Source organism: Pseudozyma flocculosa (genome assembly GCF_000417875.1).
Source record: "Pseudozyma flocculosa PF-1 unplaced genomic scaffold scaffold00001, whole genome shotgun sequence".
NCBI lineage: Eukaryota > Fungi > Basidiomycota > Ustilaginomycetes > Ustilaginales > Ustilaginaceae > Pseudozyma > Pseudozyma flocculosa.
In genome coordinates this window covers 1,859,293-1,876,537 of record NW_006920869.1, presented here as the reverse complement: position 1 = coordinate 1,876,537, position 17,245 = coordinate 1,859,293, and the positions used below count along the sequence as shown (strand labels likewise).

Below are 17,245 nucleotides of genomic sequence, written 5' to 3'. Positions count from 1 at the left end.
CTCACCGGAGTGCGGAATCAGGCTGCCCACTCGGCCGTAGCCCGATATTTTAAATCAACTAAAAAAAAAACGCCCGATGCCGATCTGATGGCACTGACCCTGTCGAAGATGATAACCGCGAGGGTTCTCATCGATTTGGCTTCAACCGCCAACCTCGACCGACGTCGGGCGCTGGCCAATCAACCTCACAACGCTGCCCCACGCCGACGCTCGACAACCTCGAAGAGAATCTCTTCGCCCGACCCTCGGACGACAGTCGTCGACGCGGCTCTTCTCCCAACGTAACATCATATCACCTCCCGCCCTCACCCCTCCCAATAACTAGCGCCTGCACCGCCCCATGCTGCTCAAAGGTGCCGTTTCGCACCGCTAGACATTCGGGCACGACTCTTGGCGGATAGCTTCGGCGGCCATCACCATGACCGCAGCGCCTTCGCCGCCCTTGCCGACCCGTGCGAGCCTTCTCGAACTCATTCAGGCGGCCCAACAACATCTGGCCAGCAGCAGACCGCCCTCCCCGCGTAGCCCGGACAAGGCCAAGGTCATCGACCCGTCCTATCAGCATCTCCATCAACTGCTCACTCCGCCTATCCTACCGCCCATTATCGACAATGGCAAAGGACTCTCTCAAGGTTCTCGCCACCCGCTGCACCTCTCCGATGAACTCGGCAGCACCTTCGCCGAGCAGCAACACGTCTGGGCCGACTGGGTGTGCTGTGACATGGACCATGCCACCGCCTCCTCCTGCGATGACTGCCAGACGCTGACCTGCGCTTCCTCGCTCGCCAATGGCTCCACGTGCGACTCCAAAGGCTGCCCGTCGGCCTCGCACGTCTCCACGGCCATGGCCTGCTGCGATTCGACCGACTGCGACACCTCATCGGCAGAGGTCTGCGACGGCATCCACTCCTCTGCCACTGCCTGCTTCGACTCGACTTGCACAGGATCGCCCGTTTGCGCCCTGCCGGTCGCCACATGCTGCGATCTCCCCGACTGCAGCGATGGCAAGAGCCAGGCTTGCTCCACCGCCGCCGTGGAATGCTGCGACGAGCCCCACTGCCCCGAGCTCAAGGATGGCTCGCCTGCACCGCACGCCGTCGACTGCCCCGACTGCAACCTTCCATTCGGCGCCCAAGGTCGAGGCCCCGGAACGATGTACGGCAGCTTCCAGGAGCTACTCGACTGCTGCTGCTGTCGCTCCTCCTTGACCGAGTCGGAAGATCGTCCCCAAGATGCATCAGCGCGCCAGAGGCTGGTCGAGGATGTAGCTGCTCACGGCACTTCCGCGCACGACCTCTGCACGACCCACGAGCCTTGCGTCCCGCCGCCAAGCACAGCGTATCTGTCAGGTGGCCCGTCTCATCACCATCAGCAAGCCGACGCTTCATCCTGCCAGCCTCGTCAGCTGTCCCAGCCGCCCACCCCCTCCTACGTTTCCCTCAGCGGCTCCCAACGGACCTCTGTCGGCCATACCCCAGCTTACTCTCCATCGGTGACCGACTCCACCATCGACACTCCCACATATGGCGCGAACCGTCAACACACGCACCAAAAGACGCCCTCCGCTGGCCCTGCAGGACAGCATGATGGGCTTCAGCTTCAAAATTTTCGCTCTTCGTCCCTCTCATCGGCATCGCACGATGACTGGCATAACGGATTCGCCGCGATCCAGCCTGCCGCCGGCTCCGGCTCGAGCGTGAGCAGCGCATGTCACTTTACGCAGCCGCACGGCCACGCCTTCAATGGCGGGTGCTTGCCGCCCACATGGACCTCCGGCGGTCCCAACTCTCAGGAAGCCTCCGACTTCCATGCTCGTTGGTATCCGGAGCCCGACTCTCAAAATTTGGCCCCCATCGCACTCGACGACCAAGCGAAGGCCGCTCCTGCTCGCAGTGCCCCGCCGCAGGAAGACGCCAGACTCCAGCGCTGCCAATGGGCCGGGTGCAAGGATCGCTTCTGGACGGTCGAGGAGCTAGTCGCACACGTCAACCACGCGCACCTCGCTAAGAAGCAGGTCGACCCCGCCCCATCGGCGTCTGCGACGTCGGCCCCTATCAGATCTGCCCACGGCTGGCCCGACTTTTCTATCGCTGCACACGGCGGGCACGGTGTCGACAGCGCTTTGGCTATGCCTCCGTCCTCGGCGGCTGCCGCTATGCCCTGTATGTGGAGCGACTGTCGTTCGACGTCGGGTCCAGAACAGGACGTGCAGCTCGACGATGTCATCGCCATGCTGAAGGAGGCCGGAATGGACTGGCCAAGCGACACGGACGCCATCAACGACAAGGCCACGGCCGCCATGCTGCAGCACCTATGGACGGCGCATCTCGGCCATGCGACGCAAGGCAGCCAGCCTGGCCTTCTCGAGAATGCGGCACCGATGGCTGCTGTACGATCCGGCAAGCGGAGAAGACAAGGTCCGGCAGAGCTCGACCTGGCGCGACCGGCGACACTGGGCCGTGCTGACAAGAGGGCACGCTCTTCGGCCCCTCCTGACGAGGGTGAGGACCGGTGCTGCGACAATGTGAGGATCGGTGCCGACGGCAAGAGCGGTCACGTCTGCGGCTGGGAGGGCTGCTCCGAGGTCTTTGCGGACCACCAGGGCCTCACGGAGCACATCACAAACGTGCACGTCGGCTCGGGCAAAGCGGTCTACGAGTGCCGCTGGGTGGGCTGCGAGCGGTTCCACAAGGGACGGCAGTTTTCGCAGAAGCAGAAGGTCCTGCGCCACATCCAGACGCACACCGGCGACCGGCCGTTCAAGTGCGAGCTGTGCGGGCGGCGGTTCAGCGAGGCCAACACGCTGGCGCAGCACGTGCGGACGCACACGCAGGAGAAGCCGTTTGTGTGCGACCATCCCGGTTGCGGCAAGGCGTTTAGCGTGTCGGGATCGCTGACGATCCACAAGCGGACGCACTCTGGGGCCAAGCCGTTTGTCTGCAAGCATCCTGGCTGCGACAAGGCCTTCGCCGAGTCGAGCAACCTGACCAAGCACATGCGCCTGCACAGCGGCGAGAAGCCGTTCAAGTGCGACGAGTGCGGCAAGAGGTTCAGCCGGCCCGACCAGGCGTCGCGACACCAGAAGACGCATCAGAGGAAGAGGGATCGGTTGAGGGCCAAGATGAGCGGTGGCGAGGCCCAGGGCTCGGTCGCGGAGGAGGCCGAGGAGGACGATGCCGGCGACGAGTAACGAGGCGCGACGCGGCGCTGACGGCGCGAGCCTTGTGCCGTCGAGGTCATTGGAATGGCGAGCTGTTTTCGAAGCTGCCTCTAGCCCTTCCCTATACCCTAGCGTAACCTCGCGGAATCGCAGGCGTGCAAGCGATCACCTTTGCTGCGATGTGCATGTAAGGAGGCCGTTTGGAGGGCTGAGCCGAACGCGGGAGGTGGCGAGGCCCGACTTGGGTCAACTTCGGAACCGAGTCGCGGCTGACCAACAGCCGTCAGGGCGGGCGGGGTCCAAACCTCCACACACGCCCTTGCTCGCTCACACGTCTTTCGTCCTTCTGCCTGCCCCCGTCGTGGCCCGACTGTCGCCGCGCTGCTCAGCACCAACCATCCCATTCTCCAACGCCACCACCAGCTACCGCCGACCTCCGCCCGCCACAATGCTGCGCCGCCTCGCACCAAGTCTAGCTCGGCCGCTGGTCGTCTCCCGCTGCGTGCCCGCGCTGCCACGCGCGCTGTCCACGACGCCCTACTTTGCAAGGCCCTCGCAGGATCCCGGTGGGAAGCCCAACGACGGCAGCCACCGCACCGTGTACGACGACTTCCACAACATCCTCGACTCGTCGCTGAGACCCTCGCTCAGCATACACAGCACGTCGGACGAGACGTTCACGCTGCAGGACGGTCTCGTCCTCTCGACGCCCATCGTCCTGCTCAACAACCAGGTCTTCATGTGGAATGCTCCGCCCCTAGATCCCATGCGCGCCACTCCTGGTGGTCTAGGGTGGGATCAGTGGTCCGAGGAGGACGTATGGAGGGTGTTTAAGATGGTCGATGATCGTCCCGGTGAGTGGCGGTCCCTGTCCTCGCTCCCGACCTGGCACCGTGGCGGCTCTAACCGACTTCTTCCGCTGCCCTCCGGACTCGCACCTGCAGAGATCCTCCTCTTTGGCACGGGCAAGACGGTCCTGCCGCCTCCGGCCTCGGTCCGCAAGCTGATCAACGACCTCGGCATCCAGCTCGACGTTCAGAACACGGTAAGCAACCCCCGTCCCCACTGATCTCGTCTTCCCCTCGCTCATCCTCCCCCCTATGCACCTCTCCCCCCGCCCGACGAGCAGAGAAACGCATGTTCGACGTTTAACCTGCTCGCCGAAGAGGGTCGCAAGGTGGCGGCCGCTCTCCTTCCGCCAAAACGGACTCCGATCGAGAAGGTCACGCCGCAGCAGCTCCAGATGGAAGAGTCGGATTACCTCCATTGAGACCGGACCCTACACGCTTTGGCCTGCTGGGCAATGAGATCTGCTGCCTTCCGCGCCGGCGAGCATCGCCTGTCCGCTGTCCGAGTTGCCCGTCCACCCGCGCGAGAAGGTGTGAATCGATGGCCTAGAGATTGCCCGACCCACCAGATCGTCTTGAGATCCCCGGCCATGCCTCGGATCCGGGCCGTCATACGCGAGACTGAAACGAGCGCCATGCTGCACGCACGCCCACTCTCGATCCGACCTTCGGCAAGCGTTGAGAAGAAAGCTGAGCGAGGCAGGCAGGCTGGTCCGCAGCCAACCAGGGTCTCTAGACTCGCGGTGTGAGACGTTGCAGGAACGACGAGGGACCCATCTGCTGCCCATGCAAGGAGGCCAACGGGTCGCAAGTTTATACGTACGTACGGTGTGGGTGCGGCCCGAGAGGTCCCAACTTAACACGGTCGTCGCGAGGCATGTGAGAAGCGAGCGTTGTTAGCCCCCGAGCCTCCTCCGTCTCTCGGTAACGCTGCTGCTACTCACGGTACCGGTACTTCAAGGTTTCATGCTTCCGACGTGATGCCGCACTTGGATCCCGCACTGACCCCCCCCCCCCCCCCCTGGAGCGGCTGAGGGTGAGCCGCAGTCAAGCGCGTTCCGGTCCAGCGCCCAGGGGAACCGTGGGGAGGCACCCCGACTCGACGGAGTGGCGTCGAGGTCAAAGCACGAGCCCGGTGATCACGCCAAGGCACCTGCGCCCTCGAAATCGCTGGCAGACGTCGCCCGGACCTTCGTCGTCGCGATTCCTGTGGTCAATGCGGTGGCGTTCACGCTGAGCCGACGCAGACATACCGCGCCATGTTCCGAACGGGCGATGAACATGTACCTGGACACTGTGCGATCCCAGCCAGGCTTCGGTACCGCGAGACAAAAGCTCTACGGCCGTCAGACGAGTGCCCCTTCTTCTCTTCCCGAATCGAATACACGCTCCTGACAGCTTGTACCGTACCACCTCTCTCTGTTCTTCTTCGGTGGAACGTCACCATGGGCTCGACCCATGCTCACTGCCCTGAGCTAGGGCCCGTTCGCGCTGCAAGGCTTCCATCGAGGTCAGAGCGCTGCATTATGCAGGCCAGATCGCAATGCGGCTCTGTACGTTCAATAGCGTCTGTGGCGTCAAGGTGGGCTGCCTCGCTGTACTTGACAAATGCTGCCGTACGGATGCAACGAGTCTGTACAAACGTGGCCCGGCCGAGGTCGACCACCATTCGCAATGTTTTGTCTGTAGGGAAATGGCTCGTGCGTGGCTGACCACCTCTGCCGCAGTCACCCGTTGGACTGGCCCGTCCGGGCCGGACGGCACCCACGGCGCCTGCCTGGATGACCGTCGGTGCTGCGGCGCCGTGTGTCAGCCTCAGACGACAGCGGAGCACCGGACAAGCCTCTCCGCGGCACGCCCCCGGGCCTTGGTAGCGTCCGTTCATGCTTGAATGGTCACACATGAGGGGCACGGGCACAAAAGGATGGCATGAACAAGGGCCCGTTCAGGCAGGTCTTCATTTTCCTCTCGCCTCTCCGCATGTCGAACCTGGCCCGCACCACGGGCAGGCGCGCGTGCGCGCGCGTTGGCTTGCTTTGGTTGCCGCGAGTGTGGGCATGCTGATCTGGTTTCTCAAAGCAGACGGGCAAACAGACAGCCAAACAGAGGTGCCGTGATACCGATCTTCCTGCTCGACGCCTACTGTACAGAGCAGCACCAGGGACACATGCGTGCGCTGGCTTTCACATCATCCGCCTCTGGGATGGCCATCGTTCAACGCTACATACAGGAAGCAGTGATAACAGGCAGGAGGCCTTGGCAATAAAAGAAATGTCTGGTCTAGGCGGATGCTGCCGTATGCTGCTAGATCGGCCGTACGATGGCGGAAGAGGCCTTGCGTGCTCAACGCTGCGGCTCACTTTGGCGCCGCGCGGACTTGCCGCGAGAGTCGCACTCGCGTCCATTACCTACTTATGAACTGACTGCGCGCAAGTCGGCGTACAGCAGGTGCTGCGCAGCCCGGCATCGCGCAGCCCGGCTTCCCTTGGTCGGTCGAGCGCGGAGACTTGGTGACCGCGTCCTGGCTCCAGCTGGCCTTTGGGAGGGCCGTCCAAGTACGTACTACCGATAACCGTCCGGCTTCGAACAGGACGACGCCACAAAATACTGTAAATCCCCCGACGAAAGGCAGCTTCGTACGTACTCGGTCGGCGTGACAGCCTGGCCGGTCGAGTGACTTGCAGTTCCGAAGAGACAAAGAACTCGGATGAAGGCTGAGAGCCGGAGCGGACGCCACTCTTTCAGTTCGGCTGCTCCAGGCACGGTACGGTGCTTCTTTGCACGTTGATCTGGCCCGTGCAAAAGTCCGCGGCGACTAGACTCAGCCACCCACGCGGAAGGAGTCGGTAGTGTGGGAGCGCGAACGAGGAGGCCAGGATGCTTCTCCACCATCGACACAGGCCTCCAGTAGCGTGTAGCCAAGACCGCTCCGCGAGAGGTTCACGAAAAAGCTCCGCCGGCCAGACCGTTTCGCTGCCGGCTCGTCCGATGGAGAATCGCTACCCCCCTTTCTACCAGCTTGACACAACATGCTGAGAGTTGGCCGCGCCAGCTGAACAATCCTGAATGAGGGCTTCTCCGACCCAGAGAGACCCGTCAGTCAGAGCGCGTCTGCACCGTGGTCGATGCTGCAATGGAAAAGCCGATAGACGGGCGGACAGTAGCGCCTGCAAGGGCGGGGAACGGCGCGCGGCGCGTCAGGGTAAGCGCGTCGGCTCGGCCGCCAGTCCAGATCTTGCCTCGGTCGCCAGAAACCAACTAGGTGCCTCATCAGCCGCTCGTCCCAGGCTTAGGCGTTTACGATCCATGTGCCACTTTGTGGCGCTCCTGCTGTGACGAATACTAGTGCTGTATGTGCTTGCCTTCTTCTGTCGCTCCTCGTCAAGCTACTGACTGTGAGCGGGCAATATGGCGAGTTCTAGATCATCTTGAAGCCATGCCGTTCTCTCGCAAAGGGCACGGTAGTGCGGGAAGAAATAGGTCAGGCTTGTTAATGCCTACCTGGACGCCTTCTCTGCCGCAGCCAGCATGACGGGAGCTGGACGGTGATCCGAAGATTTTTTCTTGAGGCAAGGGAAGGGTTCATGCCAAGGGAAGGCAACCGACTCTTCTACCGAGCAATGGCGTAGATCACTCAACAAGTACCCGCTCCGCTGGGCGGCCGGTTGTATGGAAGGTCAAGGTGCGAGGAGCGAGGTGCGAAGTGCGAGGAGCGAGGAGCGAGGAGCAAGCGGGCCTCCCCTTCCCACACCCCTATCCTTCCCGAAGATCGAGACAACCAGCCTACCTCCCCGCGCCGGCCCGAACGGGCTGTGAGAAGGCGACGGTGGAGCGCGGAACATGCCGCCCTCTCACATGCACCCGCCATCGCCGAGCTGGTTGCCTGCCTGCTGCTCGCTCAGGGCCAAACGCGGTGCAGCAGGTACGGTAATTGAACCGCCAGACGGGCGGTCGGCGGCGGCAGTCGGTGTCTGGGCGTCAAACGAAAAAAAGAGGACGCAGGCCGTTGCTGCCACCATGCGGCATGCTCCGGTCGTGAACAGAGATCCCGACAAGACGGGGCTGGAATCGGAGCCCGAATGGAGCGAGCAGCTGGGCCATGCTCCGAACGTCCATAGCCTCGGCGCACGCTTCCGTGGCTCCAAAGGTTGTGCAACTCGGAATCGACCGCTGCGTTCGAGAGAAAGATACCCGAAGCCGTCGACAGCGTCGAGGCAAGAAGGTGGACTACCGGCGGTCAAGGATCGATGAAGGTTCCAAGCATGTAGGACGGCAGAGTACAGTACTGTAGGGCCCGGCGAGATCCAGCTAGCCGGTGGCGTCGTCCGACGCGCGGCGCTCGAGTCGACCAGATCGCTGGTCGCGGAGTGAGGTGCAAGATGCCATGATTCCGCCTCGAGAGGGCAAGGCAACGACGGAGAGGTAGTGCAGCGACAACCAGATCCACATCGGGCAGGTCCATGAAAGCAAGCAGAACGTCGCGACAGGACGTCCTTCGCTCATGCTCTGGGCCAACATTCGTCGCGGAAGGAGGCTTGCTCCAACCCCTGAAGCATTAAGATTGCGATCGGGGCTGGCTGGCGGTCGGTTGCATGCTGCCAGGCCTCCATCGTCGTCGCCGGTCGAGTCGAGTAGGTGCCCCTTCATAGGCAACGAACGGCCACGGCTCGACCGTCGGTCGCGGGGCGGCACAAGGAGCTAGTACGGGGCGAAGGGGCCAAGCGTGAGAAAGGGTTGCCCTGCATGGCAACGGCGCTGGCTCCGAGGTCGAGCCTGAAGCATATGAAACGAAGTCAGCGTGTCGAGTGCAACACGCCAGCGTACTCGGTACCCATTTGGCCAAGGCGACGAGGACCTTCGATGGTCTGGCAGGCCAGGAGCTGCAGGAGAGTGGAAGACTAGGCTAGGGTCGGTGGTGGTGGTGATGGGTGCGTCGATCTGGGAGCTGCGCGTCAGGCTTGGCTTGGTCTGCGGCCCAGCAGCAAGGGCTTAGGTCGGCTTTTGTGCGAGCCGAAGCAGCCAGCATCGCTGGGCAACCGCCGCATTTTTCTGCTCCTCTCTGACCTGCGTGCACCTGCTGCTGGCATGGCTGCTTCCTTGCTTGCTTGCTTGCTTGCTTGCTTGCTTGCTTGCTTGCTCGCTCGACGGCTGGCGTGCGGCCTGGCCGGTGTCCAGACCCTCGTCCAGCGTGCTGCTTGCGTGCAGACAGACCGGCAGCCGGGCAGACAGACGAACGGCCTTCGGAAACGCAGCAACGCCGGCCCCCCTCTCTGGAGAGTGGGCCGCATCGCCTGCCTACTCCTTTTGAGTTAATGCGCAGATGCAGGCCTCAGCTGCATGCCCGCGCTCTCACCCTCAACACATGCATGCAGCTGCTGGCTGCCGTGCTTGGAGGCGAGACCAGCAGGCTAGGTCTTCGCTCGAAGGTCGGCGGACGAAGCGAGCCGGCCTGCCTGCCTCTGGGCGTAAGGGCCCGGAGGGCGGGGCGATCTGTCCGACATGGGAAAGGAGCCAGCGTGCAACACTACACTTCTTGCCTGGCGGCGGCGTAGAGGCTAGGCGGGGCTAGGCTAGCAGGGCAGCACACGCGGACGGACGGGGCTGCTCGTCGATGTACCCAAACCTTGTCGAGAGCCGGCTGGGCACCCGCCCGGCCTAGCCTGCCTGCCTCTCTCCGTCGAGCGGCGGCGAGTCGAAAATGAACTTTGCCCTCTGCCAGGCGAGGCGAGGCAGGCCATGGCGAGACCGGGGATGGTGCGCGTGCCGTGGCCACCAGATCGAGGACAGAGAGCCAGCCCCGGGCCAGCCCATTTCCTCTTCCCGTCGCCGGCTTCGCTCCCAGGGCCTCCTCTCGGCCACGCCTCGAGCCGTCGAGACCACGCCAGTCCCTTCAAAAGGGCCAACATTGTCGGTCAGAGCTTCCCTCTCGATCCCTTTGTCCCCTGTTCCTCGTTGCTCCACCTCCCTCTCCCCGCAATCCGCCCTCGTCGTCGCCGTCGTCGTCTTCGGTGCGCCCACACTAGCTACCGCCTAGCGCCACACAGACTTTGCCCCCTTTCGGCCCAATCGTCTCCCCTTGTCCCCCCTCGACGAGTCCGACTGAGCTCGTCCCTGGAACTAGACCGAGGTCCGAGCACGTCCTGTTAGCCCGCTGCCAACCGCCACCTAATCTGCTTCGTCTCCAAGATGGCCGCCGGAACTTTTGACCTCACGTGAGCTTCTCGGCCATCGCTTTTGGACGACAGGCGCACGCAGACTTGGAGCCGGCGCGCTGACCGATGCAGCTCTGCTCCCACCCCTCTCCCTCGCCTCCAATCCGCGTCGCGCGCACAGCCTCGGGTGCCTTTTCATTGGTGTTTCGCTCAATGTCTGGCTGTTTGGCTTCTCCCTGGTCCAGGCTTACATCTAGTGAGTGCGACGACCCGCCTCAGCGCGCGTGCGCGACGCGAATGCAGCGCCTCGACTTCGCAGGCTGACCTGGCCTCTCCCGCTCGCTCGTATCGACTTGCCACGCCGCAGCTATGTCCACTTCCCCAACGACAAGCGGTTCATGAGGTGGTTTGTCTTCTTCCTGGTGCTGGCCGACGCCCTCAACGCCTGCTTCGACCTCGCCTTCCTCTACCAGTACCTCGTCAGCTACTTTGGCGACCTCAACTACGCCTCGTACGCCAACACCGCCTTCACCGCCGACCCGGTGATGACGGGCATCATCGCCTTTGCGACGCAGCTCTTCTTCGCCTGGAGGGTGTACAAGCTGATGCACAACGTCTACATGCCCACCATCATCGCCGTCGGCGCGCTCATCTCGTTCCTCGGCGGTGTCGGCACGACGATTGCCGTCGCCATGTACCCCAAGTTTGCCGACTTCCAAAAGTTCCAGGTGATCGTCATCATCTGGCTCGTCGGCGCCGCCGTCACCGACGTCATCATCACCCTCTCGCTCGTCTGGACGCTCAACAAGGCGCGCACCGGCTTCGCCGCCACCGACGACATCATCACCAAGCTCATCCGCACCACCCTCCAGACGGGCATGCTCACCACCTTCTTTGCCACGGTCGACATCATCCTCTTCCTGGCCTCGAGCACCAGCTTGCACCTCGTCTTTAACCTGCCGCTGGCCAAGCTCTACGTCAACACCCTCCTCTCGACGCTCAACGCGCGCGTCAAGATGACGCCCGCCAACGCCCACTACACGCTCGAGGGCTCGCACAGCGACCGCGCCACCGGCGCCGAGCGCACCAAGCGCTCCGGCGTCTTCAACAAGGGCGCCACCTCGCGACCCGCCGCCTTCAAGAGCCACATCTCGTCCAACAACGACATCGAGGAGAACATGCGCGACTTTGCCGCCCAGGGCAACGACGCCGGCATCCACATCCGCACCGTCGAGGAGACGTTCGAGGAGCGCCACGAGCTCGAACAGACCCGCCCCTACATCCACAGCACGCACAGCGAGTCGTTCCGCACCGTCGAAAAGCCCCGCATCAGCGAGCAGGACTCGATGTGAGCCGGGCGGCCCCGCAAACGCCGCCTTCGCCGTCCAGCCGCAAAAGCAGCAAGGGGCCCGCTCGACCTCGGTCGCCGCCGCTGCCCCCCTGGCCGTCCTCGTCTCCTGGCTTTATAGCATGCTCCACGCTCTTTGCATATCGTCCCAGCCCACCATACCCCGGTCTTTGTCCCCTCTGTCACTCTCGCTCCGAGCTCCATCTTCCCGCGCCCACACTTCCTTCCCAGCCGTCTCTCCCGCGTCCCCCTTCGACGCTCCTCCTTGCTCACTTGCATATCGCGCCAGAGCACCTCCGCCTCGTCTTTCTATCGATCGCGCCACGGTCTCCGTCGTCGGTGGCCGAACATCTCCACTACAGCCACCTTCCCTCCCTCATCTCCCTCTTTTGTACTACTAGAACCCCGACGCGCAAAGAAGAGTTTTGTATCGCTCGACTCTACCCTGGTGCATGCCGCGTGTCCCGGTCTTGGCCCTGGCGAGATCATCCGTCTATCGTGGGGGTCGCTATGCTCCGATCTTGATGTCGAGGCTGCAGAAGAAGGCCAAGAGAGCGAGCAGGGGATTGATCGGCGTCGAGGTGGAGGAGAGCCCGGTGGGGGCCGGCTGGAGCGGATTTTCTTTTTCGCGGGCTGGCTGGCCTCGGGCTGGCCTGAATTGGGGGCTGACCAAGGCCGGTCGGTGCGTCGGTCGCTGGCTCGCTCGCCCGGTCTGTCACGCCGCTCGGGCGTGTTGGATCTGGAGCCACACCGTCATGGCGAATCCCACGTACATTGCCTCCCTCCATCTACCTACCTACCTTACACATACCTCTCCCCGCCCGGCCTTTGGTGCGCCACCCTTGGCGCCGGCCGGTACTCTTATATTTGCATCTGTCGAAACAGGTTCGGCTCATCCGAAAGTCACCAGGACACACCAGCGCTCTCACCCGCCCCGGTCTTCGCATTCGACTCGCCGGCAGAGGTCACCTCTTTCAGTCCCAAGGCTGGCTTACGAAGATTCCGACAGCCACTGCATCGACTCCTCTCAGCCCTCGTCAGAGAGGGGCGCCGATCCGTGCGCCAGCGTCTTGATCCTCGAATGGACATCCATCACCATGACCGGGCGGATGCGCAGCCCGGCCCAAGTTCGATGAGACGCTGCGATCTGCCAGCAGCACACTCCGGCTCGCATCCATCATCGTCGGCTTCACGCCCGAGCAGCCAGGCCGGGCCCTCTCGCTCGTCCCTCGGGTCACGCCATGCACACACTACGCCGATGCTGCGGGACCCGCCGAATCCGCCACACACAGCCGCCCTCGGCGGGCCTTCCGACGCTTTCGCCTCGGCCTTCGAGCTTGGTCGGGGAGCCTCTTACCTCAGTCTCGGAAACAGTCCGTCTACTGCCTCTTTATTGGGCGCCTGCTTGCTACCAAGGTCAACGGAACGCCTCTTGACCTCCGCATCGCTCTTCCCGTCAAGCGCTTCGGGGCAAGAAACCTCACAAACACCTTCCGCGTCCTTACCGCCAACCCCACTGTCGAAGCCATTCCAGTCTGCGCAACGCTGGTATCAGCGGAGATCGTTCACAAAGGAGGAAGTCGATGAGTTTCTGTACGGTGAGAATCGCCGGCTCTTCCGACAGCGCGGCCTTCACGAGGCACGCACCATCCTGACGGGACTGGCCGGCCGATCGGGCTTTGCGGAAGCGGCTGCGGCTTACTGACCGTGCTGCGCACCTCGCCCCCTGCTCTGTCGGCGTCGATTGTCTGTACAGACTACCGCACAGTGGTCACGGCCGGGACTGCCTCTCTGGTGTCGACCGCCGCCTCCTTTCCCGTGAGTCGCGGACCGCTACATCAAGACGCTGTCCGCGCGACAGCCTGGCTGATCTCGACCTCCGCTGCATGTTTCGTCTGCGCACCCCGCCCTGACCGCTGCAGTTCGACAGCGTCAAGAGCCGTCTTCAGGTGCGAGACTACCCAAGCATCTGGGCGTGCGCCAAGTCGGTGGTGCGGGAAGAGGGCGTGCGCGGCTTCTTCCGCGGCGTCACGATACCGCTCATCACCATCTCGTTCGTCAGGACGTCTTCTTTCAGCATCTACTTCAACACCAAAAACTACCTGCATCACAGGGGATACCTCAACAACCGCAACAGCCTTGTCGACACGGCGTTGGGCGGCATGGCGGGCGGTGCGACCAGCGGCGTCATCATCAGGTGAGGATGGGATCCGGCGCGGCGATGGAGGAGAGGCGAGGCGCAAGGACAAGAAGCTGACCGTCGCCGCCTACTTCCCTGTCTTGCCAATGCCAGCTGCGGCTCGGCGCCATTTGAGCTGGTCAAGGTGCAACGGCAGCTCGAATACCTCATCGCCGTCCAAAAGGGGCTGGTGGCCAGCGCCGGACCCAACGGCGGTCGCACCTTTGTCCCGCAGTCTGGCTTCGCAGCCGCCTCCAACATCTTCAAGAACCACGGCGGGCCAAAGGGCTTCTACATGGGGTTCCCGCTACATATGATGAGGGATACGCTCGGAACAGGTATGTCGACGCTGCGAAGCTCTGCGGCAGGCCAATGATCTGCGGCGGCTGACGATCGGGCATCCCGCCTCCTTCCCTCGATCGTCCTGCGACAGCGCTCTACTTTGGCTTCTACGACACGATACGGAAGCTCGTGTCTCGCCACTCGACGGGCGACTCGCGCACAGGGCCGCAGCTGTTTGGGCTACCGGGCCCCGTCGTCTCGTTCCTCTCGGGTTCCGCAGCGGGCATCGCGTCGTGGCTGATTGTGTACCCCGTCGACCTGATCAAGACCAAGGTGCAGCGCGATGCTCTGGCGGGCAACAAACGCCAGTTTACCGGGTGGCAGGTCTTTCTCCACATGATCCGCGAGAAGTCGGCGGCGGAACGGGCAAGCACTCCCGGTGGCGGCAGAGACACGCTGCTGCTTCGGTACCTCCGCCTCTACCGCGGCCTCGGCGTCAGCGTGCTGAGGAGCTTCATCTCGTGAGTCCCCGTCCTGCTTGCTTTGCCATCCCCTCGCCTCAGAATCAGTATCAGACCTGGCGGAAGGCTTTCATGACTAACGGGCTCGTTCCTTTCTTGGGTCCTTTCGCGGTCTACAGGCACGGCCTGACATGGATGCTCATCGAGACCATCTCGCAGCGCATCTCGGAACGGACAGGCCGGCCCATCAACTATACGCCCGATGCCAAGTCGGAGGAGGCGTGACCCATCCTCGTGGCTCTGCACGGCCCCGAGCAGCGCCCGCCTGTCGGATCCCGCTTGGCAGCCACCCTCTGCACCCTGCTGCCCGTCATCACCCGCTCTGTACGGCCGCCCGCATCCCTGCACTTTCGCCCATTGCCCTGGATCGTGCCTCATTATCATCAATAGAAGCCCAGCATGCTCTTCGCTCTACATGATGTTGCGCTTCGTCATCTACCCTTCCGCCGACGTTGGACGTTGTGGGAAGGTGCGGTCTCGTGGATGACGAGAGGGACTCCGGGCTCAGCGCGAGCTCATGTTCCGAGATCCGAGCCTTTGCAAAAAAAATCAGCTGGCGGGCGTCAACCTCCACCTTTTCACCGTCTTTTCCTCTGGCTTTCTTCTCGCCTTTCGCCACCCGGCAACCGTAGACATCCTTTGCCACTCTCCTGGTCACGATCCACAGACGGCCGACGTCTGCGCAGCCGATATGAGGCCGAACACACAAGCCTGGTGGCAGAATGCAGCTAGCTGCTCGACATCGGGCCGGCTGCAGGTCGCCGGACCTGGCCTGCACGCTTGTCGTAGGCGCGGTCGACCCGCAAAGGGCCGTTGCTACTCGTCCACTGCGTACCGTCATGGCACGCTACGGGCTGGAGGACCCAGCAAGGGAGACAAGGGTGAGCGCATGGGATCTGATTGCCGCGGCGATCGCCAACAAGACGACCTGGCGCTAACGATCCACCCACCCCCGCCTTGTTCCTCTGCCAGTGGTGGTCGCAATGTCCGGTGGCGTCGACTCGTCGGTGACCGCCCTGCTCATGGCACAGCAAGACTACGACCTCCGGGCCGTCTTTATGCGGAACTGGTCCACGATGGACGAGTTCGGCAGCTTCGTAGCGGGCAGCGGAGGCGCAGCGGGATGCGAATGGCAGCAAGACTGGAACGACGTGCAGAAGGTCTGCCGACACCTCGGAGGGATACCGGTCGAGATGGTGAGTTGCCTCGCCGCGCGGAGAAGAGGGCCGAGCGCTATCATTGCGGCTGGTACTGACACTGCTCTCGCTGCTAATCCTACCCAGATCGACCTCTCGCGAGAGTACTGGATCCATGTCTTCGAGCCGGCGCTCGGCGACTGGGGGAGCGGCACCACGCCAAACCCGGACGTTGACTGCAACCGGTGAGTCGACGGGCCCGCCTTTGAGCAGAGCAACGCCGTACGCCGCGCTGACAATCGCGAACGCTCCCGCCTGCAGTGAGATCAAGTTTGGCGCATTGATGGACCGGGTCATTGGGCCGTCTTCTTCCAGCCAACTTTCTGCGCCTCAAAAGACCTGGCTAGCGACGGGCCATTACGCTCAGGTGGCGTGGTCGCCTCCCGAGGCGGACGCCGATCACAGCACTCGGCCGATGCTGCTACGGGCAAAGGATCGGACCAAGGACCAGTCCTACTACCTCTCATCTGTGCGTGAGGACCGACTCGCGCACGCCCACTTCCCTCTGGCCCCCTACCTCAAGTCCGAGGTGCGGCAGCTGGCCATCAGGCACGAGCTACCGACCGCAGCGAGAAAGGAGAGCATGGGGATCTGTTTCGTTGGAAACAGGAGCAGAGGTGGCGCCGGCTTCAGCACCTTTCTCAGTGAGTGCGCAAAGTCCTCGACGCTGACGCGAGGCGGAGAACGACTCAAGGCTGATCGCGTCATCCTCTGGTGCGATTACAGACGACTACATCACCTCTTCCCCGGGCGACATTGTGGACGGGGATGGCAACAAGGTCGGACGGCACGGCGGCCTCCACACCTTTACGCTCGGGCAAGGCGCGAGGATCTCGGGCGCGCTGCAAAAGTACTTTGTGGCGAAGAAGGACACGGCGAAGAACCAGATTGTCGTTGTCCAGGGCAAGTGAGTAGCATGCTGGTCGTCGTGATGCCGTGCACCCAGAGAGCTCATCCTTGCGTCCAATGTCATCCTCCTCTGCCCTGCCGCGCAGGGACAATCCGATGCTGCTCTGCCACTCGCTCAACGTTCCAAGCATGCACTGGATCTGGGACGAGCCCCCAGAAGAGGTGGACAGACCAGAGGGAGCCAAGTTGCTCGCCCAGGTGCGCCACCGGCAGATCGAAGTCGAGTGCACGGTCAAGCGAGCGTGAGTCGAAGCAACGACGGCGTCTTGTCTTGTCGATTCAGCACACACGGACTGACCTGAGATGCGACGCTTCTGACGCGGCCATTGACAACCGGCGCTAGCCCCGGAAGCCAAGGCTATGCGGTGACTTTCAGGGATCCGGTCTTGGCGGTGGCACCAGGCCAGACGCTGGGTCTTTGGAAGGATGACTGGTGTCTGGGCAGCGGCACGATCGGAGACGTCAAGACGGTGTACGAGGTCGAACAAGCGCAAGCCAAGGATGCCTAGCAGGTTTCTGTGTCCACCACTGTTCGCCACCGAGCGATACGAACTGAGCATGCCATTCTCATGCCATCGGGGGGAACCGCAGCAACCGATGCGCAAAAGGGCGCCGTAGACTCGCTCGGCAGGTGAGGCGAGCCCCATTGT

At 63.0% G+C, this 17,245-nt stretch overlaps 5 protein-coding genes across 5 annotated transcripts; all 5 read left to right on the top strand.

Moving 5' to 3' along the window:
* Window positions 1–418: 418 nt before the first annotated feature.
* Window positions 419–3,190, top strand: PFL1_00645 (uncharacterized protein; the record flags this gene model as incomplete). The annotated part of the gene is made up of 1 exon (XM_007878138.1): window positions 419–3,190. The coding sequence occupies one exon, from the start codon at window positions 419–421 to the stop codon at window positions 3,188–3,190; it is 2,772 nt and encodes a 923-aa protein (XP_007876329.1).
* Window positions 3,191–3,608: 418 nt separating this feature from the next.
* PFL1_00644 (uncharacterized protein) lies at window positions 3,609–4,430 on the top strand (the record flags this gene model as incomplete). Its single annotated transcript, XM_007878137.1, has 3 exons — window positions 3,609–4,014; window positions 4,105–4,205; window positions 4,290–4,430. 3 exons carry the CDS (start codon window positions 3,609–3,611, stop codon window positions 4,428–4,430), a joined length of 648 nt encoding a protein of 215 aa, XP_007876328.1.
* Window positions 4,431–10,194: 5,764 nt separating this feature from the next.
* PFL1_00643 (uncharacterized protein) lies at window positions 10,195–11,512 on the top strand (the record flags this gene model as incomplete). The annotated part of the gene is made up of 3 exons (XM_007878136.1): window positions 10,195–10,220; window positions 10,342–10,416; window positions 10,528–11,512. The coding sequence occupies 3 exons, from the start codon at window positions 10,195–10,197 to the stop codon at window positions 11,510–11,512; spliced, it is 1,086 nt and encodes a 361-aa protein (XP_007876327.1).
* A 1,254-nt stretch (window positions 11,513–12,766) lies between these two features.
* PFL1_00642 (uncharacterized protein) lies at window positions 12,767–14,715 on the top strand (the record flags this gene model as incomplete). The annotated part of the gene is made up of 6 exons (XM_007878135.1): window positions 12,767–12,848; window positions 13,265–13,326; window positions 13,431–13,705; window positions 13,802–14,025; window positions 14,121–14,490; window positions 14,610–14,715. The coding sequence occupies 6 exons, from the start codon at window positions 12,767–12,769 to the stop codon at window positions 14,713–14,715; spliced, it is 1,119 nt and encodes a 372-aa protein (XP_007876326.1).
* Window positions 14,716–15,473: 758 nt separating this feature from the next.
* On the top strand, window positions 15,474–17,104 carry PFL1_00641 (uncharacterized protein; the record flags this gene model as incomplete). The annotated part of the gene is made up of 6 exons (XM_007878134.1): window positions 15,474–15,686; window positions 15,774–15,871; window positions 15,948–16,330; window positions 16,413–16,593; window positions 16,682–16,837; window positions 16,939–17,104. 6 exons carry the CDS (start codon window positions 15,474–15,476, stop codon window positions 17,102–17,104), a joined length of 1,197 nt encoding a protein of 398 aa, XP_007876325.1.
* Window positions 17,105–17,245: the final 141 nt, after the last annotated feature.